The sequence below is a fragment of the Myxocyprinus asiaticus genome, chromosome 37 (genome assembly GCF_019703515.2).
Source record: "Myxocyprinus asiaticus isolate MX2 ecotype Aquarium Trade chromosome 37, UBuf_Myxa_2, whole genome shotgun sequence".
Classification (NCBI taxonomy): Eukaryota; Metazoa; Chordata; class Actinopteri; order Cypriniformes; family Catostomidae; genus Myxocyprinus; species Myxocyprinus asiaticus.
In genome coordinates this window covers 19354418-19377554 of record NC_059380.1, presented here as the reverse complement: position 1 = coordinate 19377554, position 23137 = coordinate 19354418, and the positions used below count along the sequence as shown (strand labels likewise).

The window sequence follows — 23137 nt, the reverse complement described above, 5'->3', positions numbered from 1 at the left end:
GAGTGCAGGGTCAGCCATGATACAGCGCCCCTGGAGCAGACAGGGTCAAGGGCCTTGCTCAAGGGCCCAACAGTGGCATCTTGGCAGTGCTGGGGCTTGAACCCCCAACCTTCTGATCAGTAACCCAGAGCCTTGACCGCTGAGCCACCACTGCCCTGGTTACCCCATGTGACTCTCCCCTCCCTAGCAACCGGGCCAATTTGGTTGCTTTGGAGACCTGGCTGGAGTCACTCAGCACACCCTGGATTCGAACTCATGACTCCAGGGGTGGTAGTCAGCGTCAGTACTCGCTGAGCTACCCAGGCCCCCTAAAACTAATTTTTTAACCACTTCACAGGTTTCATAATAGCAAACTATAGTTTTGGCAAGTCATTTAGGACATCTACTTTGTGCATGACACAAGTAATTTTTCGACATAACCTGAAAGGCTGCTCAGCATCACCACACGTTTTGGGTAGTCTTCCACAAGCTTCTCACAATAAGTTGCTGGAATTTTGGCCCATTCCACCAGACAGAGTCAGGTTTTTAGGCCTCCTTGCTCGCACAAACTGTTTCAGTTCTGCCCACACATTTTCTATCGGATTGAGGTCAGAGTTTTGTGATGGCCACTCTAATACCTTGACTTTTTTATCCTTAATCCATTTTGCCACAACTTTAGAGGTATGCCAAAATTTAAGATCTTTGTCCCCATGTGCAATTGCAAACTGTAGCCTGGCATTTTTATGGCAGTTTTGGAGCAGTGGCTTCTTCCTTGTTGATCAGCCTTTCAGGTTATGTCGATATAGGACTCAGTTACTGTGGATATAGATACTTGTCTACCTGTTTCCTCCAGCTTCTTCACAAGGTCCTTTGCTGTTGTTCTGGGATTGATTTGCACTTTTCGCACCAAACTATATTCATCTCTAGGAGACCGAATGCATCTCCTTCCTGAGTGGTATGATGGCTGCGTGGTACCATGGTGTTTAAAAATTACTCATGTCATGCACAAAGTAGATGTCCTAAATGACTTTTAGTGTGCTAATATTAATTCTGTGAAGTGGTTAAAAAATTAGTTTTAATGACTTCAACCTAAGTTTATGGAAACTTCTGACTTCAACTGCATATACTGTATTTAATTATAAAACAGTATATAATACAACAGCATATTGATTCCATGTAATATTTTGATGGGACTTACATTCATCACTTGCAGTGAGACCAAGCGCACCTGAAGTTAAAGGGATAGTTCACCCAAAACTGAAAATTCTCTCATCATTTACTCGCTCTCATGCCATCCCAGATGTGTATGAGTTTTATTCTTCTGCAGAAGACAAATGGAGATTTTTAGGACATTATCTCAGCTATGCTGGTCCATACAATGCAAGTGAATGGTGGCCAGAACTCTGAAGGTCCAAGTATTACATAAAGGCATCATAAAAAAATAATCCATACGACTCCAGTGGTTTAATCAATGTCTTCTGAAGCGATCCAATCAGTTTTGCGTTAGAACAGACCGAAATATAACTCCTTTTTCACTTATAAATCATTCCATTGCTGTCTAGGCAAGATCATGATTTCAAGCTTGATTACACTTCCTAGTGCGTCACACATGCGCTGAGGGCTAGATGGTGCTATAGGAAGTGTAATCAAGCTTTAAATCATGATCGCCAAGGAGAATGCTGTCAAGATTTAAAGAAAATGAATTAAAGTTCTGTCTGTTGTCACCCAAAACTGATTGGATCGCCTCAGAAGATATTGATTAAACCTTTGTGATATTTGGAGATTGCAGAACAGGCTGCCATGGTTACTGCACTTCTGTTGTTCCAAAGATCATTTGGAAAACGAAATCGGGGATGGGGAAATTTTGGCTGGAAAGTTTTCTTGTTAATGGAGCAGAACTTTGCATTGTGTGGGGTTTTAAATTTGTAAGAATAATTAGTGATGTTTTCTAGAGCCCGACCGATATGGGATTTTTGAGACCGATACCGATTTTAGAGGGGGAAAATTCACCGATTACTGATATGGTGGCTGATATAGTTAATTTTTGAGCTGCAATGAAAACAGACCTTTTCTATGTGGGTTGTGCACTGATTTTGCACTGATATGACTGCAAAGGTACTCAGAAGGCTGCTTTCTTAAATATTTTTATCAAAGAATATTTGACATTATTATTATACATTGTCAACAAATTCTAGAAATGAACACTGAGAAAATAAAGAATAAATAAAAATACAATAAACAGCTTAAAAAACATTAGTACTGTATGTTCAGTATCAGTCAGTTGCTGACCATTTAAATAAAGATTAAATAAAAATAATTTTAGGGGTAGGTTGTAAAACAACAAGCATTTATACCTGCTGAGTCGAGAAAAACAGCGGCAGCGGTGTTACACTGTATTCTGCTATACAAGTTCAGGGGAAACTTTCAGTGGTGGAAAACCAGACTTTTAAATATTCCATTTTGTAAATGCAATGACTGTAATTGTTCGGTTGAAGGGGGTACCAAACTGTGAATCCTGAACAAAACAGTTTGGTGAATACATGTTTACAACTTAGCTTCCACTCAGCTGACAAGCAATGAAAGTAGCTACGTGGTTAGCTAGTTAGCTATAAGCTTGTTGTCACGGAGAGTAAAAGATGGACCAGCATTGTGTCTCACCAACTAGGTAACAACATATTGTGAAATCAAGACTCAGCAGACACAATCCACCACCGCACTGTTGTCTGCTGAGCTGCAAAAAGATGCTCTGATGTTTACCTTTCAATCTGCTACATTACTTAATGCACTGACAAACTATAGCTGGCTAACATAACAAACAGATTTGATAAACATGCGTGATATGGTTGTCAGGGACAGGGTTAATGTTATATTGAAAAGGGAAAATGATGGGGTCATTGTTTATTAACTTTCCAGTATGTATTTCACAAACTAGTTAGCAACAAACCGAGAAGACTCCGCTTAACTCCGCCCTGTCCACAGATCCACCGTCAGCTCAGCTCTGTAAACAATGGAGTCGGAGCACGCTCTGCTGGACAAACTACGTTATGACACCAATTCTAAAGCATTGTTTTCTGCATTATATGTTCTGAAAACAGTTTTCATATCTGCGCATTTCGGTAAACATATATGGCGATACTGATGTATCGGTGAAAGGCTAATATCGGCCGACCGATATATATCGGTTGGGCACTAATGTTTTCTAAGGCAAGCACTATTAACGCTATTACTATTGTTGATACATAGGTTGGAGTTATTTCTGGACTGCTTGTGCATTGGACATCAATGATATCTTAAATTGTGCAGCTTGTTCAGTAGAGGTGCACTTTGGTTTTCGAAGCCATTAGATTGCTAATCTAGTAATCACCCTGTGGATGATAAAACTGACAAAGCAACCAGAGCAATGCCTGTTGACAAAAATATCATTGTGTCTTTGGGGCTCTTTTGATTTGGGCCAGTAAGTGACTTAAGCTTCATATTCTGCCTTTAAATCCTCAAAAAGTTGGTCCCATTCACTTTTATTGTGAGTGCCCCGTTGTAACATCGATTTCTGCTTTTTTCTAAAGAAAAAGAGGGATGAGTCTATATATATATAGAGAGAGAGAGAGAGAATATGTATATATGTATGTGTGTGTGTATAATGTTTTTTTTTTTTGTTTTTTTTTTGTGGAAATCAAAAAATATGCCACAAATGCTCTTCATTTAGTGCTAATTTATTAACACTATTAATTATTCTGTATTAATCCCGGAATATCCCTTAAACAAAACTTTCCTCCCATTTTACATTGGTATACTCATGAAATTTGCAGCTAAATCTGAAAATCTCCAGCAATCTTGTGGTCTGCGATGTTGATAAAATCCATAACAAGCTGTTCTTTTTCCACAGCTCAGCATATGACGAAAAGTCAGGCCTGAAGGTTGCGGTGAAGAAGCTGTCTCGGCCGTTCCAGTCCATCATCCATGCCAAACGCACGTACAGAGAACTCCGGCTGCTCAAACACATGAAACACGAGAATGTAAGGATTCTTTTTTTCTGCACAATTACTGCAATGAACCCCTCCCTCACTCTGATTTAAACATGTTCAAATATGTTCAATATAATATTATATAGTATTATGAATGAGAGGTGTACCAGTTCTGTGGGCGAAGATTCAGTGTTAGCAGCATGCATACTATTAACCCAGTTAACTGTCTGAGGCGGTCCGCAATAGTAAGCATACTTGGTCCTGACTCATTGAGCCGTGGAGCTCATACTGGTGACACAGGTTCGAGTCTGGCCTGCAACATTTTCTGATCCCCTTCCTACGGTGGCTGTGAAGTGCAAAACAAAACAACAAATCTAAAAACTCAATGGCAAATCCAAGAGACAAAATAACAATTCAGGAACAAAACAGCAAATAATAAAACACAATGGCAAATCTGATAACAAAAGAGAAAATCAGAAAACACAACAGCGTATCTGAAAACACAACGGCAATTCAGAAAACACAACAGCAATTCAGTCGAAACGGAAAGGGTAGGTTCCATAGCTTCTCACCTGATTGGCCGTGTGAATGAGACCTAGTCTCACTGATTATATACTGTAAAAATCCATGCCAAAATGTCACTGACTGAAAAACAAAATCATTTGGAGTGTTTTCTCTCTTGGGAAAACAGTAACTTTATAACACAGAGTTAAAACAGCGAGCGGGAAAAGTTAGTTTTAGGTACTATGTTCATATAAGCTCTGGTCTCATGGTTCATCAGTGCATAAGGGACAGTCTTAAAATCCACAAACTTGCATTTTCTAACTTAGAAAACAGTAAAAAAAACAAAAAAAAAAAGGTTAAAATCTAAATTATAAAGGTTCCTGTTGCTGCCAATGGATAGATTTTCCAAGTATATCAAATTACAGTTGAAGTCAGATGTTTACATACACCTTAGCCAAATACATTTAAACTCAGTTTTTCACAATTCCTGACATTTAATCGTAGAAAACTTTCCCTGTCTTAGGTCAGTTAGGATCACTATTTTATTTTAAGAATGTGAAATGTCAGAATAATAGTAGAGAGAATGATTTATTTCAGCTTTTATTTCTTTCATCACATTCCCAGTGGGGCAGAAGTTTAACACTTTGTTAGTATTTGGTAGTATTGCCTTTAAATTGTTTAACTTGGGTCAAATGTTTTGGGTAGCCTTCCACAAGCTTCTCACAATAAGTTGCTGGAATTTTGGCCCATTTCTCCAGACAGAAGTGGTGTTACTGAGTCAGGTTTGTAGGCCTCCTTGCTCGCACATGCTTTTTCAGATCTGCCCACAAATTTTCTATCGAATTGAGGTCAGGTCTTTGTGATGGCCACTCCAATACCTTGACTTTGTTGTCCTTAAGCCATTTTGCCACAACTTTGGAGGTATGCTTGTGGTCATTGTCCATTTGGAATACCCATTTGCGACCGAGCTTTAACTTTATGGCTGATGTCTTGAGATGTTGCTTCAATATATCCACATAATTTTCCTTCCTTATGATGCCATCTATTTTGTGAAGTGCACCAGTCCCTCCTGCAGCAAAGCATCCCCACATGATGCTGCCACCCCCATGCTTCACGGTTGGGATTGTATTCTTCGGCTTGCAAGCCTCACCCTTTTTTCTCCAAACGTAACAATGGTCATTATGGCCAAACAGTTAAATTTTTGTTTCATTAGACCAGAGGACATTTCTCCAAAAAAGTAATATCTTTGTCCCCATGTGTACTTGCAAACTGTTGTCTGGCTTTTTTATGGCAGTTTTGGAACAGTGGCTTCTTCCTTGCTGAGCAGCTTTTCAGGTTATGTCCATATAAAGGACTCGTTTTAATGTGGATATAGATACTTGTCTACCTATTTCTTCCAGCATCTTCACAAGGTGCTTTGCTGTTGTTCTGGGATTGATTTGCACTTTTCACAACAAACTACGTTCATCTCTATGAGACAGAATGCGTCTCCTTCCTGAGTGGTATGATGGCTGTGTGGTCCCACTTGTGTACTATTGTTTGTACAGATGAACGTGGTACCTTCAGGCGTTTGGAAATTACTCCCAAGGCTGAACCAGACTTGTGGAGGTCCACAATTTTTTTCTGAGGTCTTGGCTGATTTCTTTTGATTTTCTCATGATGTCAAGCAAAGAGGCACTGAGTTTGAAGGTAGGCCTTAAAATACATCAACAGGTACACCTCCAATTCAGTACACCTCTATCAGAAGCTAATTCTCTAAAGGCTTGACATCATTTTCTGGAATTTTCCAAGCTGCTTAAAGGCACAGTTAACTTAGTGTATGTAAATTTATGACCCACTGGAATTGTGATATAGTAATTAAAAGTGAAACAATCTGTCTGTAAACAATTGTTGGAAAAATTACTTGTGTCATGCACAAAGTAGATGTCCTAAAAGACTTGCCAAATCTATAGTTTGCTAATATGAAATCTGTGGAGTGGTTAAAAAATGAGTTTTAATGACTTCAACCTAAGTGTATTTAAACTTCTGACTTCAACTGTATATGGATACAGTATTCAATTATTTTAGAAAAAACACCACTAAAATTCATTAAGATGTAATTTTTACATACAAAGGTTGTAGCAGGCTGTCAGTGGTGTAAATGACTAACTTACATTGTTTTTTTTATTTTGTATTTTTTTTTATTTAAAAAAATAATTGAATACTGTAAATGTATAATTCCACATCCTGGAAAAATCTCACAAAGAGAAATCAGCATATCTAATTGCAGACTTCTACAAACTTAACAATATACAAATTATATCTTGGTAAAATTTCAGCAAATTTTTTTTCTAAAATAATTGAACACTACTCATAATTGGTAGTGTAACATTGGTTAGTGGAGTGGAAGAGAGGAGACGCAGGAGTAACTTTTCAGTCTTTTATTGGTAGACACTAGAGTGGAACAAATGGCATACAAGGAATCAATCTAGGAAACATGCTGGAGTGGAACAAATCTCTTACAAGGAATCACACAAGGAAATGTGCTGGAGTGGAACTCTACAAAGTAACAACTCAACATAACAATACATAACCTACTAGTAACAATTTAAGAACTGACAAAGGAAGGAACAAACTAGAGGGTATTTATACACAAAGGTGCTGATGAAGGAATGGAGAACAGGTGAGGAGGATTGGGAACAGATGGCAGTGATGAGGGCAGTGCATAATGGGAAATGTAGTTGGGGAAAACTGAAGACAGAAGACAAAAACTATATCAAAATAAGAGTCCTTGGAACAGAACGGTGAATAACTGTGACAGGTAGTGGTACATCAGAAAATTTGAAGCCAATACCGATCTGATTTCTTTTTTTTTTATAGTGCCCTTTGCCACACTTTTGCAAGTTATAATGTGCAGTTTTATGTTTATGCCCCACACAGTTAAATTACGGTAACACTTTACAAAAAGATTCCATTTGTTAACATTATTTAACAACATTACTGTAGTTAACATGAACTAATGAACTTCATGTTAGTTACAACATATACTATTACATTTTTAAAATCAAAAGTTGTATTAGTTAACATTAGTTAATGTACTATGAACTAACAATGAACAATTGTAATTTTATTAACTAACATTACAATTAATAAAGTCTGTAAAAATGTATTGTTCATTGTTTGTTCAGGACACCTGTTAACTAATGTTAACGAATGGAACCTTTGTATAAAGTTACCAAAATTACATTAAAATTACATTATTTGTGAATTGCTAACATTTATTTGTTTTGAAACAGTTATGAATAGTTCTGTTGTCAATATCATAAGGTCATTGTGACATACTTGTAAGCAGTAAAACCATGAGAGCATCACACACAGCAGAGATACGTTCAAAAATAAGAAAAATATATCCATTACAAGCTCTAAAACTGCTCCAGTGAGAAATCATTAATATCTATGATTTGTTTACTATCTTTGGCGTTTTTGCTAATTATTATTTATCACTAATTATGTAGCAAATGCGTGAAGATCTGGTGCCATTATGGTTAAAATGTAATTGCTGTGATTATTGGTAATGTGACCAACATTAATCTGATTTAAATTGGGATTCTCACAGAATAGCGCTTAGATGAGTGACTGATGAGATATTAAGTGCACCTGGAGAGCGCGCATGTTTGATTGACACCGCGAGTGAGCATATTGAAGGGAGTGAAGCTGAAAGTGCTCATGATTGCTTAAACAGTCTCTATTGTTCAACACAACATCTGATTGTCATGACTCACATTACATTGTGTTGTAACAAGTTCAAGGAATGAGGAAGCGGGAGTCATAGATAAATGTATTATTAACAACTCAACTCAACGACTTGATCAACGGGAGGAGGCGCAATGCCGTTTTTGGGGTAGCCGACGGATTTACCAGCTGACATTCACAGCATGCTGCACACCACCGTTGAACATCCCCATGAATGCCAGGCCAATAGAAACAGGCCATGAGATGGCTTAGTGTTTTCCCCTGTCCCAAGTGACCTGCCATCATATTATGATGAGCCGCCTGGAATAACATTTCCCGATGGCTCTTTGGTACCAACAACTGGGTTGTATCTTCCTTTGTGTGAGTGTCCTGTGTCACACTATACAACCGATCTTTTATTATTGAAAAATATGGATAAGTGAGTGTGATGCCTGGCTGAAGACATTGAGCATCAATCACTATCACTCGGTCAGACACGTGCCTCAGAGTTTCATCGCGACTGCTGTAGCTGGAAATCCCCTACCGGAATTCCCTACGGGTGGGGGAGGATGACACCTCCCCTTACCCAGCGTCAGCCTGACACGGAGCAGCTGCAGACGGCCCAAGCCACGCCTTCCCAGCCAGCGCTTTGCACATCCCACACCGATTCACTTTCTCACAGGACCCATCTGCACACAACCCCTTCAATAATGATCGAAAAGCCTGTCAATTAGTTCCCAAAATTAGCGGATGTTTGAGGCGAGGACTAGCCACCGCCTCAATATTATGCTTTTGTCCCCGGAATATTACTGTGATGGTCACTATAGGATAATCATGAATATCCCCGTGCACACACTTCACTTTCACCCATTTATTTGCCTCCAATGCCCCATTTTGAACCAAGCATTGATGAATGGAGGTTTGATTACAACCTGAATCCTCCAAGGCTCAGTATGTACCCCCTTAATATTCACGGATATTTGGTACGTCCCTGCTCAATCGGGGGCGGTCTGTGGGGTGTCGGGGATCTGGATCAAGGCTCCCACCTCCTTTACGGGGCACTGCTCTCGGACAAGACCCGGCTCCCCACAACTCTAGCAGACCGGCCCAAGCCTCCCACCCACACTCCTGGCAGCGGACTCCTTCACCTGAGACTAAGAGAGGGGAGAGATGGGGTTTGTTGGAGCAGGGAACCCCCATGACTGGGGAGCCGGTCTTGGGGGAATGTTTCCCTGTTTCCGGGAAAACGGGACAGGACGGAAGGAAAAAGAGGGGAAGAGCGAACAGGAGAGGAGACTCTCCTACGCTGCCAGATGGTCTTCCGCCAGCTGGACCACTTCGTCCAGCGACGCCGCTCAGTGGCACTGGACCCACTCGGACTTCCCCTTCGGCAACCGGGAGACGAACTGCTCCAACACCACCAGGTTGATGACATCATTGGTGTCGCTGTCCTCCTTGGCCAGCACCCACCGCCGGCAGGGCAAACAGGTGGCCGACCTCGCTCAGAATCAAGGAGCAGAGGCGCTGGCGGTGTTCTTCTGGGCTGCTACCGGGCTTCCCCGGTCAGCAGCGGCAGAAGATGGACTGCCCACTGTTTTGGTGGCCATTTCAGAGCATTGGCGGTATGCTTGAAGAGCTCAAGGTATGCCTCCAGATCATCTTGATGCCCCATCTTGGTGAGCATCACGTGGGGGTGCACTGCTGCCGGGGACGCAGTGGCCGCCCCCTCCTGGGGTACTGCGCTCTGCAGCACCTGCCAGTCCTCCTCCTGGGCCCTAAGGAGCACCTCAAAACGCTGCTGCTGCTCTTTCCAAAGATCAGTGAGGGCTTGGTGTTGGCCCTGGTGGATGCTGGCAAGGGAATGGAAGACTTCCTCCAGCGACAACGACTCCATGACAGCGTATCCTCCTTCCTCTAATCCCAGGTTTTGGCACCAGTTTAACAAATTCAAGGAATGAGGAAGCGGGAGACAGCGAATACAACTCAAAGGTAAATTAATAACATTTGCTTGAATGCGCAATGGTGTAGCTTCAGATGAATCACTCAACAGGTTCTCTAATGGAAACGGCAGCGGCCAACACACATAGCTTGACAGCTGAGCTCTCTCTCCCTCACCCTCTCCCTCACCCGCCCCTTTTTATTCCCCCCGTCTCTCACTGCGAACGTAAAAACAGCAATTACCAGCAATTCATCTCCAGTGAAAACCCTTACCGCTTCCTCTCTCCCCAGACGAACGCTCGACTACGTCCTCGCCTCCACACACGCATGCTCATATTTGTATACGCTTGTTTATTTGGATAATTCATTTTTATACCTGTTTGCAGTCTTTTTATCCTCTCAGTGCTCACAGTGCAACGAGTCAGAATTACTACTGTAATGACTCTAGAAAATGGGCAACATAATATTCATACACGTGTAATTCTTACACATTTTTAAAACCAAACCTGCAGATTCATCTGAATAACAGCATGTCTGAAAGTTTAAACTCTTGAATACTTAAAATTGCCAACAATTCACCCTCCAGAGGCCACACTGTCATGCATCATGGGCTGAGAAACTGCTCATTCATTAGAGTAGCAGTGTATGTGTAATTCCCTGCGTGCTGCAAAAAAGATCGGCCCTGATTCTAGGCACGATCGGCCAATTGCCGATCACAGACTTAAGACGAAGACTGGCCAATTTAGATCGGTGGCCGATCGATCCGTGCACCCCTAATAAATTGGCATGCTGGCTTCAAATGTAGAAAGTGAGACATCACGCTGGTAGTCTACAGCAACCTTTAGAATGAGAAAATGCTTTTTTAATAACAGTGTTTGTTATGTTAGATCATGCAAGTCAATTGAATGAACGCTTGAACACAAGTGTTTTAGCGCAGTTGGTGGAATTTTTAGATGGTCCCTTACACACCGTAGATGAACATCGTACCTAAAACTATCTTTTCCTGCTCGCTGTTTTTGCTCTCTGTGTTATAAAGTGACCCAATACTGTTTTACTGCGTGACAAACCACTCACAATTTTCAGTAATTGAGCATTTGGAATTAATTTTGAAATAATCGCTCAAGGTTGCAGAGACCAGTCCTGAGGATAGGACTAGGTATTCTCCACACAGCAAATCAGTTGAGAAGCAATGGTACCTACCCTTTCTGTTTTGACTGAATTGCTGTTGTGTTTTCTGTCTTGCCGTTGTTTTGTTTCTGGATTTGATGTTGTGTTTTTTCTGATTTGTTGTTGTTTCTGAATTGTTATTTTGTCTTTGGATTTGCCGTTGTGTTTTTAGATTTGTTGTTTTGTTTTGCACTTCACGGCCACCATACCTTCCTCCCTATCTTTACCCTCTGATTTCTTGTTCCCTCTCTACTATGTCTAGTAAATAAAAAAAGCAGTTGCCTCACCAAATCAAAACTCGCCTGTCCAACAGAATCTGCATACTGCTCTTTTCTTTTACACATGATCTGATACTTCCTCTCCTTCCTCTTTCACAATGATTAAAGTTAGCACACATCCTTTGACAGCACAGATCACAGTGGGGGATTCGTCTGTGTATTATGAAACTCTATTGATTGCTGTCTGTGAGCTAACGAGGGTGTGGGGAATGATGGTGCATGGTTACTGCATAATGTGTTCCTTATTTTGATTGAATTATTTCCCTTTTTTGAGCAGCTCTGTGACAGATAATAAGATAATTATCTGGCCTTTGGTTTGAAATGGCTTGCATCGGTTTGGATAACACTGACATGACCTTTTGCCCAAGGTCAAAAGAGAATTAAAGAGCTGGTTGTTGTTTTCGAGGCTGGCATATGGCAGTTCCACTGAAGTGCCGATCTTATTTGCTTGCTGTTGTCAAGGCACTCAACGTGTTTTTGCATAGAAGAAAAGAAGTCCTTGCATTTTTTTGCCTTGTGGCCAGAGTACAGAGCCCTGTTTGTGCGTGGGTGTAACTCTATGCTGGATCAGAGCCACCCACTTCTCACTCTCTCATACAAGTCTTTACTGGATGCTTGCACATTCACAATCCCTAGTACTATGTAGGCCTATTTCTTACAGATGTTAGCGTTTAATAACTTTCAAATGTCTGAACAGATTGGCTCATCAGAAATCGATCATCCCTATTCATTTTACAAACAACTGAAGTATCTGGCAGACGGCGTCGATCCAAGATTGTAATAAAAAAACAAGCTGTTCTTTCCTAGCATTTTTGAATATCAAAGGGGACCCATCTGGACTATTTTGAAGTTTTTTTTTTGTGCATATAACTTGCATTACACAGACGTCTTTTACCATTGTCATCTTTATTGCACCACTTTTAAAAGTTACAATTCAGAAACGGAGATGCCATTCAGTTTCATTCAGCTGCTCTGCTTGCTGTTCTTGCACCCATCTGCGCTATTTTAAATTGTTGGTTTATGTAAACTAGCACTAGCTGGATGTCTTTATTCATCGTGCTATGGACTGTGTATGTGCGAATATCAGCGTGGACTGCTTGTGAACCATTCATAATACGATTCAAGTGTTGCAAAGGAACTGTTATTGAAGAACTGGGCAGTTAAAAACACTTGGACTTGACTGCAAAATCGTGAGTAAACAGTTTAATTCATGAATATTTCATATTTCATGACTGTTTGATAGTTATGTTGCTGATGTGCTTGAGTGAACAGTGTAATATACATGGATGAAATGTGTTGGATGTGCGTTGTGTGTAAACCATGAAATGAAGTTTTATAAAGTTGTGGAGAGCTTGTTTATTCTCTTCCGATTGAGTTTCAAATATGGCTGAATTTTAGGGGCTGCAGGATGTTAGCCAATCAGAACAGTGGGCGTTTACATTGAAGATTAAAGGAGACGCTGAGGCCAAAACCAGACAGAAGCAGGGTGGAAAATGTTCATTTAGCTATTATTAAACTATGACAGTTTTGGTGCAAAAAACTTTACTGACATTATCAGTGGACCTCAGGGAAGATAATAAAATTATTTTAAAAAATCAGAGATAGACCGATAACACTTTTTCCTCTTCCGATTCCGATATCGGGAATCTCGGTATCGGCCGATCCCAATCCGATACCAGTGTTGTCTTTTGCATAATCAGTTTAGAATATCTTTACATTATTGTGTGGAACTAATTGGGTGTGCTCTTTAATATGTAAAGAAACACAAACCTCTAACTACACATTATTTCAATATAAATGTATAGCTTATTAAGAAACACTTTATTATTAACTAGTATACTGGATAATGTAGCAGCAAAATTAACAGTAATTCCAGTATAAGTAGAAAAGAAGCCTTTTTTCTTTTTTTTTTTTTTTGCAAAATATTTTCAACTTGTATCTGGACTTTTAAAGGATTCAGATCTCTTTTTTTTTGTTCAGTTTAGTTGTAAGATATCAGCTCACTTTTCATTCACGGTTATTTTTTTGGAACCCATTCAACTTAAATATTATTATAATTTGTAAACAAATGATAATAATAGTAATATATCTCAATCATGCACCTTTTGTCACGGATCCACCGGTCTCTCTCTCTCTTTTTTCCTCACTGCCATCACAGCGCTCTCTCTCCCCTGAGTTCTGATTACACACACCTGCACATCATTAGTGGCTAATCAAGGACTGCATATATACCCCCGCTTTCACACACAGTCTTTGTCTGTTTTCATCGATAGTGGCTGTGTCTCGTTTGGAAGGCTGCATCCTCCCGAGGTCACATTTGTCGGCCGCATACGTCATCGAGGTGTATTTGTTTGGTTTTTTTGTCTTTTTCTTAATTTTTATCTATTATCAATGCCTTTTATGTATATGCACTTACATTTATACAACTGTTAACCTTTTTTGCATTCCCAATAAAAACAAATAAAATAATAAAAAAAAAAAATGAAACGAGACAGCCTCGATGTCGTATGCGGCTGACAAATGCGACCTCCGGAGGATGCATCCTTCCAAATGAGCCATTATCTCTGAGACTCCAGACCTTTCTACTATGTCAAACATACCTGTGTCTTCATTATTGCCTGCAAGTATCATAAGATTGTTGGGAGTAATCTGTTCATCATGTCTATACCCTGTGTGGATATTACTCACCTGCTGTTTGCCACTCTGCTCAACTGGATTTACTTGCAATGTTTACATCACTGTTTCAATCATCTGTTCAATAAACCCTGCTACTGAGTTCATACCTCTGCCTCCATAACACCTTTAACTTTTAAACCCTCATGCTTTTATTTTGACATTCTGAACTCTCCAGGAAGTCCTGTATGTGTCTGTTTGTAGGAAAGTTCACAGTAGTTTAATTCTCTTCTTATTCAAATTCTGGTAAAAATGCACCTCCGGTGCCGTTCTAAATGCAAATAAGTGAACCAAACTATTGAGCATCTACATCTGAGATGTTGTTCGTGAGTAGCACTCAAGGCCAAAAATAGCCGCGAGTGTGTGTGTAAACAGAGCAGCGCCATTCACTGACGCGCTGGAGCTGCGTGTGCATTTTATATATTTACTTATAAAACACAGCCTTTTGTGATTCACAGAGCTATCGCATGTCTTCAAGTGGCTTTGAATAAAATGCACAAGTCATATGAACTACTTTAATTGTGTTTTAATGGTTCTTTTATGTCAATTTTTGAGCTTGACAGTAACGAACGTGACTAACACACAGTATCAGATTTGGATTGGGCTCGTCGGACCGATACCTGATCCGTTTAAAAACGTCAGTATCGGAGCCGATACCAATCCAGGTATCAGATCGGTGCATCCCTAAAAAAAATATAATTTCATTACCCCTTTAAAAAAAGAAGAAAAATCTTGTTAATTCAAATGATCTAGTAATGGTTTTTTGGGGTTTTCCCCATCTAAGGTGCATGAGCAGAAGAGTTGAACATCGGTAAACTGAAGCGCTTTACTAGTTGCCAGTTAATCATCTTACTCAAACGCATACTTTATAGGCTACATATGAGATTAATCAGCTATATCCACAACATACTGAAGATATGTTAGGGATAGGGGTGTATTAAGGATTTATTAAGGGGTCTATTTTGTGATAACAACCAGCTCACTGTACATTATCCTGCTTATTACACGGCTACTAACTAAATAAATAAATACATGGAAATAAAATGTTAATTTACATTTAAATTATGTAATAATGTGAGAAGAAATAAAACGCTGAACAACTGACATCCATCTCTGGTTTGCATTGGAGTTCTGTTGGAGTTTATTTTGTAATTTAATGACTGTCTGACTGCTCATTATCCAGTTTATTAAAAGAATACTTCCCAAATAAATAAATGCACATGAAGCATTGATTTGAGTTGAAAATATTTTATTAGCTTATTTGTAGAGATCGCAGAGTGATCCGACAAGAAGTAAAGATGCCTCACAATACCTTGATGAGTGGTCTGATATGTGGATATGCGGCTGTGGTTGTTGTAAATTTGGGTTAAAATTAACACTGCTCGCATGTCATGTTCCATGTCTTCTGAAGGCATGCAATAGGTTTTATGAGAAAGAACACGAAATGTAAGTCATTTTTCAGTGAAAATCTTGACATCCATTGCACATTCATCAGCGCTATGATAGAAGCTTGTTCAAAGTGGCTTGGGCGTTTAGTAGTTGTACAAACTGAGGGAAATTATTTGTTTTGCTCAATGACAGAATTTCACAGATGGTGTTCATAGAGATTAATTTGTATTGCACCAAGAACATTCCCCTTTTTTAATTTTTTTATTTATTTTTTTTATTAACATTTTTATTGATTCATAAACTTATCACAAAGAAAAAACCACAACATATATATATAATGAATAACATTTAACATTAAACCCCCACTATTACACCAATGACCAAATGCCTGAGACCGAATGCATAATAATAAAACATAATCTTGGGTAGTCCTAGCCCACCTTTGTGAATCGGCCTACGTAACTTATTGAAATGTAATCTGGGATGTTTGCCATTCCAAATGAAGGACTTCGCAATGCTATCAGATTGCTTGAAATAAGAGAGGGGGACAACTACAGGGAGAGATTGTAACAGGTAGTTAAATTTTGGAATACAATTCATTTTAATAACATTAACCTTCCCAATCATAGATAAATGTAATGAAGCCCACCTGCCCACATCGCTTGAAAACCTTTTTATTAAGGGGTCAAAATGAACTCTAACTAAATCAGACAGATTTGCTGGGAATAAAATGCCCAAATACTTAATGTCCTGTTTAGGCCACTGGAAGGTGCCCGGCTTGAAAGCCATTACTGGGCAGTACGTTGTCAGGGCCAAAGCTTCAGATTTAGACCAATTGACTCTTAGAAAATGAATTAATAATTCTGTGGAGGCAAGGCATAGATCTAATGGGGTCAGAGACGAATAATAAAATATCAGCATAAAGCAAATGCATATTCGCCATACCTCCCGCCACCACCCCTGGAAAATCATCTTCCCTTCTTATTGCAGCTGCTAATGGATCCAGGGCAAGACAGAACAATAATGGGGAAAGAGGGCAACCCTGCCTGGTGCCCCTATCCAGAATAAAATGATCGGAAATTAATCCATTTGTTTGTATCACCACTACCTGGTGTCTATAAAGTAACTTAATCCATCGTATAAAAGACCAAGATTTTTACACATCCTGTGAAGTGTCAGTGTTGCTCTAGGGGGCTTGCACACTTTTGCTTCACTGTGATCAAGGACTGAGTCCATCAATAGATTAAAGTCTCCTCCCAACATTATATCATGAGGGGTGCCAGCGGCTTGCAACATCCCTTCAAGATCTATAAAAAAAGCCCTGATCATCAGCGTTAGGTGCGTAAATATTAGCCAAAATCAACCTTTTCCCCTGAATTTCTGCTAAAACAATAATGACTAATTTATCTTTACTCTGTTTGAGACATTTGAATTGCAGATGTTTACTTATCAATGTAATGACTCCCCTACTCTTACTTGAGCCTGCACTAAAGAAAACATGCCCACCCCATATCCTCACAAATTTTTCAGCTTCCTGCGGGGAAAGATCCGTTTCTTGAAGAAACACTATATCATATTTCTTGCGTTTAATAAGAGAAATAACCTTCATTCTTTTTATGGGGTGCCCCAACCCATTCACATTCCACATGGAGAGAGACAATCCACTCATATTAACATTTGACATTTTGACATATGAGAAAAAATTTATTGTGTGTCAAAAATAAAGTTATAAAGACCACATTCCAACATTAGTGCAACAATCAAACCCCAAACTTCCCTCCGAACCAAACAAACAGAAAAAAGAAAAACATGCGCATTAACCCCGCACACGACAGCGCCAACCGGTGTCCACCCCTCTAAACTCAAACAGTCCATGTACGCCTACGAGAGCCCCCGCGACAACTTTGCCATCAGATTGCTCAAGTCCGGTGTTTCTATACAAATTTTGTGAGACAGAATTACATAACAGAAGAAAATCTATTAAACAAACTCCAGCCAATAGGCAGAATAAACACAAAGAATGTGTAGATTCATCCGCATAACTGCCCCGAAGGTGTGTTCCTCCCCAAAACAAACTCCAGCCTCTAGCAGAACCAGCACACACACACAAAAAAAGCCATTCAGTTTCCTTGGACAGTCAAATGAATGTTCAGTGTGCCGGTTGTTTCATGAGTGCATTAGATGACCTAATCATTCCAATGACCTGCAAAAAAATACTCCACAAAACAAACTCCAGCCAATAAGTGGCATAAGCACAAAGAACGTGCAGATTCATCCACAAACTTTCCCGAAGGAGTGTTACTACACAAAACAAACTCCAGCCGCTAGGCAGAACCAGCATAAAAATAAACAAAAAAGGTGCCCAGCTTCCTCGGACAGTCAAGTGAATGTTCAGCGAGTCAGGTCCACTCGGCTGCAACGTGAGAATCACACAATAACTTACTCAGTCCATTGACTTTATGAAGGACATAGCTTGCTGTGGGCATGTAAATTGTTTGGGCCATCCTTAGTATCTATTCTCAATTTGGCCGGGAACATCAGTGCAAAAGCGACCTTCCATTCTTGCATTCCTTGAATCGATCATGTTTCTCTCTTGTCAAATTCGCAAAGTCTGGGAACAAGAAAATGCTGTGGTTCTTCCAAGAAAGCCTTCCTTTATTCCTTGCCTCACGTAACACGAGATCTTTATTGGATGATCTCAGAAATTTGGCCAGAATTTTTCGTGGCCTGTCTCCCTCTGCGGATCTCCGAGCCGGAACTTTGTGAGCTCGCTCGATTTCCAGCTTATGGCCTGTTATGTCTAGCAGACTCGGGAAGAGCTTGTCTAGGAATTTCACCATATCTCGGCCTTCTTCGTTCTCAGGAATTCCAACAATTTGGACTTTGTTTCACCGGTTACGATTCTCAAGGTCTTCCAACTTTTCCCAAACGCACTCCAAGTCTGTCTTGGTCGCTAGCGGGTTAGCAGCTAATTCCCTCTCTGATGACTCCAGATAATCGATCCGTTTCTCAACATCCCCCATTCTTGTATCCAACTCAGAGAACTTTGTCTCCATGGAAATGATTGATTGACGAATTACTGCAATATCCTCCAAGTCAGCAACGACCTTCGCCAACATTGCTGACATGCTCAACAGTTGACGCTGGATCTTTCCCACCGCACCAGCCAAACTGAGTCCCCGGTCTGTGGCCTTGTCAGGGGCATCAGCTTGAGCACATAAGTGTCTTTTAACCGGTGTCGAATCTCACCAGTTTATGACACAAAAAGTATTAAAAACTAGCAAAGTGCACAGAGCTCGCCATTCACACGTCCGACCCTCGCATGGCACCACGCAACTCTCCAGAACATTCCTTTAACCATAGGTTGCCAGAGGTCAACTGTTCTTGCAATTTGTATTCTGCATGTCACTTTGCATTGTTAACCAAGTTTGACCAAGAAGCACAATGTTACTCCTAGATAGCACTAATGCATTGACAGTGCAACTAGTACGAAATCCACCCACTCTTGGTGCAGAGCAAGAGATAAAGTTGATACCCACTCTTGGTGCAGAGCAAGAGATAAAGGTGATACCCACACAAAATTGTACATGTGAGGATGTACAGTGGAAGCATCAAATTTAACATTGTGTGATCATTTTCCACTAAAGAACCACATTGGGCCACATGCATACAAACATCAAGAAAACACTGATAGTCATCACGGAAGCTTTTTTCCTTGCCCTATTGAGCTGTTCAGGTTGTAGTCCAAAAACCCTGAAGAGAATTAGCATTTTCAAGCCATGGGATCCCTTAGGATTTTTTATGGGTTTTTATAATGACAATTTAGGATTTATAAGTAGATTAAGGTTTGTAGTAAACTTTACTTGAAGATGCATGGACCTTTTGTTCTAAAACATATGTTTTGCTCTTCAACAAAAAGTACACACAGTCATACCTTAAACATGAATTTTGAAGCTGCATTGAAACAACATACTTTTAAAGAAAACACACAGTGGTTTCAAAATTTACATTTGAGGTATGAAAGTGTAATTTATGTTGTTGAACAAAACTTCCACGTATCTTCTAGTAATGTTTACCACAGACCTTATTTTACGCATAAATCCAAAACTGCCATTCTAAAAATGTCCAGAAGGAACCCATGGAGAATTTGGCCACAAATTGACTTCACGGCTGAACAGGTCTATAGCCTGCATTGATAGTATTTGGACTTTTGTTTTTATGCATAGTCTGTCATTTTAGAAGTATTGTTTACTTTTTTCAATTAGTTTTTTTTCTCCCAGTTTAATATGAAGGGACAACTATAACTACATCATTTGTAGGTTGAAACCTCTGAAATATTTAACCACTGTGGCTGTGTGGCACAGTCAAAGCATTGACTCAACAAATGGCATGAGTTTCAGGCGGTACTATGTCCGACCAATAGTAAATGGGGGTGTTCATGAAACTTGTTTATCATCATTATTATTATTTTCATTGATGCAACTGGCATAGAAATTACACACTTCAGCTTTAAATGAATAAAAATAATAATAATATTGAATATTAATAATAATTAATTGTTTATATAGCACCTTTCTTACAAGAAATTAAGTGCTACACATGTCAGAGTATAAAAAGATAAACAAGTAAAAAAAAAAAAACTCAAAACAATACAAATAAACTGAAAAACAACAAGAATTAATTTAGAATAAAAAAAAAAATGTAAAGTAGCAAAATACTAAAAAAAAAAAAAAAAATGTAATGCAATGACTAAAAAGACTTAAAATATATTAATCAAAAGCTAACCTAAAAATATAACTGAAGGCTTTTTTTTTAATGAATAGGAAGGAAATGGGATGACAACCATACATTTTAATGCTATATGTTTGCATCACAATTCATTCAGTGTATTTTACATCACACCTCCAGTTGCACATTTAAATTTTTTCCTTTAGCAGATGCTTTTATCCAAAGTAACTTAAAGTGAGTTAAAATAATGAGTAATAATGACTAATGATAAAAATAAAATATGACTTTAATAAGTTAAAGTTGTAGAAATGCATGCTCACAAAACAGAGCCAGATTCCAGGATGTGATCTTTTTGTTTTAATACAACAATGATTTACCCTGATTGTTTTGTTTCAGGTAATCGGCCTCCTCAATGTTTTCTCACCCTCCACCAGCCTAGAAGAATTCAATGACGTGTGAGTATTTGCCATTCCACCACATCTGAAACATGTGAAAACAAATTGCGACTCTTGGATGCTCTTCAGGCTCCAGAGATGTAGTTGTCAACTGATCTTATTTATAATCAGATTTCTCTGATGAATCTTTTATTCTCCTCTGTACCCATTCCAAGAAATCTTGTGAAAGGTTGATAGGGGATTTTTGTGTGACATTATAGTTGCTTGTATTTCAGAGATGCTCAATCTCCAATTCCAGTTCCTGGGCAAAGTGACAGGGAAAGGCCGCCATAAAAAATAATAAAAAAATCACAGCAGACACACATTTATGAATGAAGCCTGGTCCACATGGTATGATTTTGGTCTTGAATTTGAGGTCTGAGAAAAACTTGGGAATTGTATCTGTAATGCAGAATCAGCATGGTCGCAGATGGCCGATAAAGTGCCTTTTCGACTCATTTTAGCCTCTGGTGATAAGGCTGGGTGTTGATACAGATTTCCCGATTTGATTCCCATTTACAAGCTCTCGATTACAATTGAATTTCTATTTGATTAGATTCTGTTTATTTTGGGTATATTTCATAATGTCCATCTTGCTTGCATCTAAAAGAAATGTTGGTAACACTTTATAATAATATTCCATTCATTAAAGGGATAGTTCACCCAAAAATGAAAATTCTCTCATCATTTACTCACCCTCATGCCATCCCAGATGTTTGACTTTCTTTCTTCAGCAGAACACAAATGAAGTTTTTAGAAGAATATTTCAGCTCTGTAGGTCCATACAATGCAAGTGAATGGTTGGCAACATTTTTAAGCTTCAAAAATCACATAAGTCAGCATAAAAGTAATCCATATAACTCCAGTGGTTAAATCAATATCTTCAAAAATGATATGATGATAGGTGTGGGTGAAATATTCTTCTAAAAGAAAGAAGTCGTTCACACTTGGAATGGCATGAGGGTGAGTAAAACATTTGAGAATTTTCATTTTTGAGTGAACTATCCCTTTAACATTAGTTAATGCATTAGGTATCATAACTTAACAATGAACTATACATATTTTTTTTTACAGTATTTATTAATCTTTGTTTATGTTAGTTAATAAAAGTAGACTTGTTCATAGTTAGTTCATATTAACTAATGTTGTTAACTAATATTAACAAATGGAACTTTATTGTAAAGTGTTACTGAAATTCTTTCTAATATAGCTAATGCTGTTAATTCTGACCTTCTAACTTGGTACATTACGAAAATATTGTAAAACAATTATTTCATCATTAGGTTTTCATCACGTCGGTCACATTTTAGATTTTTAAAATGAACAAATTCCATGTATTCCATCAATTCTATAAACATGCCTTGAAATTGCATACATAGTGCAAAATTTTGTCGCATATATGAGTGATTTACTTAGAGTTGTGCATGGAGTAAAAGAACGATCTTGGCATTTAAGAATGATATCAGAATTGTTCAAATGAAGGTCGTAATTAATCGGAAAATCACTATCTGACGAATTTCAGAAATTTTGGGATGTAGTCCTGCAGTGTGACTGCTCCTACGACGACTGATGTAGAACCTATTGGGAACATATCCGGTCATATTGTGCAATCTGATGTGCAGTAAAGGACAAGAAAACAAATCGCACAGTGTGCACTGGGCTTTAGGTGCAGCTGCCAACTGTGTTTTCCCATCTAATTATTTAGTGTGTTGGTGTCATTGTCCAAGCATGCATTGCTCAATAAAAGCTTAAAGGAATAGTTCTGTAATAATTTACTCGCACTAATGTCATTCCAAACCCATTCCAAACCTGTCTTCTGAAGGTGTAGGGTTGGTTTTTGGTAAGAAACAAACCAGAATTCAAGTTATTTTAAGTGAAAATCTTAACGTTCAGTGCAATTTACCTTTAGAAGACTTGGAATATGATGCTCAAGTCACATGTTAGGGCTGCATAATTAACTGGAAAAATTATCGAGACAAAAGTTACAGCTGCTGCAATAAACTAATCATGAAAAGTGTCATTACAGTATTCCATTTAATGTACTCCCGTTGCGTCAAAGTTTTCAATTTACAACATCGTTTTTGGTCCGTTGTTTGCATGAATGCATTGGCAAATTAGTGTTTAAATGAGTCTAAAGGAAATTGTTTTATTCAGCTAACACTTTTGAAAAGACCTTGGCCCGAATCAGTTTGAGTTTTTAGCAAAGATAGATCTTTTTTGCGATTTAACACTTTTTATTGATTCCCACAAATGAAACAGAACAAAGCAAAACATATATACATAGAATCAACTTTTAACCTCCATTTATCCCTGTGGTCAAAGCCTGAGATACACACATTTATACAAACAAACAAAGAATAAAAAAGATACAAAT

The 23137-nt window shown here is 38.9% G+C and overlaps 1 protein-coding gene across 5 annotated transcripts in view; it reads left to right on the top strand.

The window, feature by feature from the left end:
- Nucleotides 1-23137, top strand: part of LOC127428240 (mitogen-activated protein kinase 14B-like) — a 45295-nt gene that overhangs the window by 6504 nt on the left and 15654 nt on the right. For all 5 annotated transcript variants that reach the window (XR_007895065.1, XM_051676451.1, XM_051676453.1 and 2 more), the window contains 2 exons: nt 3863-3992; nt 20726-20784. Coding sequence is in view for 4 of the 5 variants with exons in the window: in XM_051676451.1 (XP_051532411.1) it covers nt 3863-3992; nt 20726-20784 (189 nt within the window). In the remaining variant the exon portion in view is untranslated. The remainder of the gene's footprint in view (nt 1-3862; nt 3993-20725; nt 20785-23137) is intronic.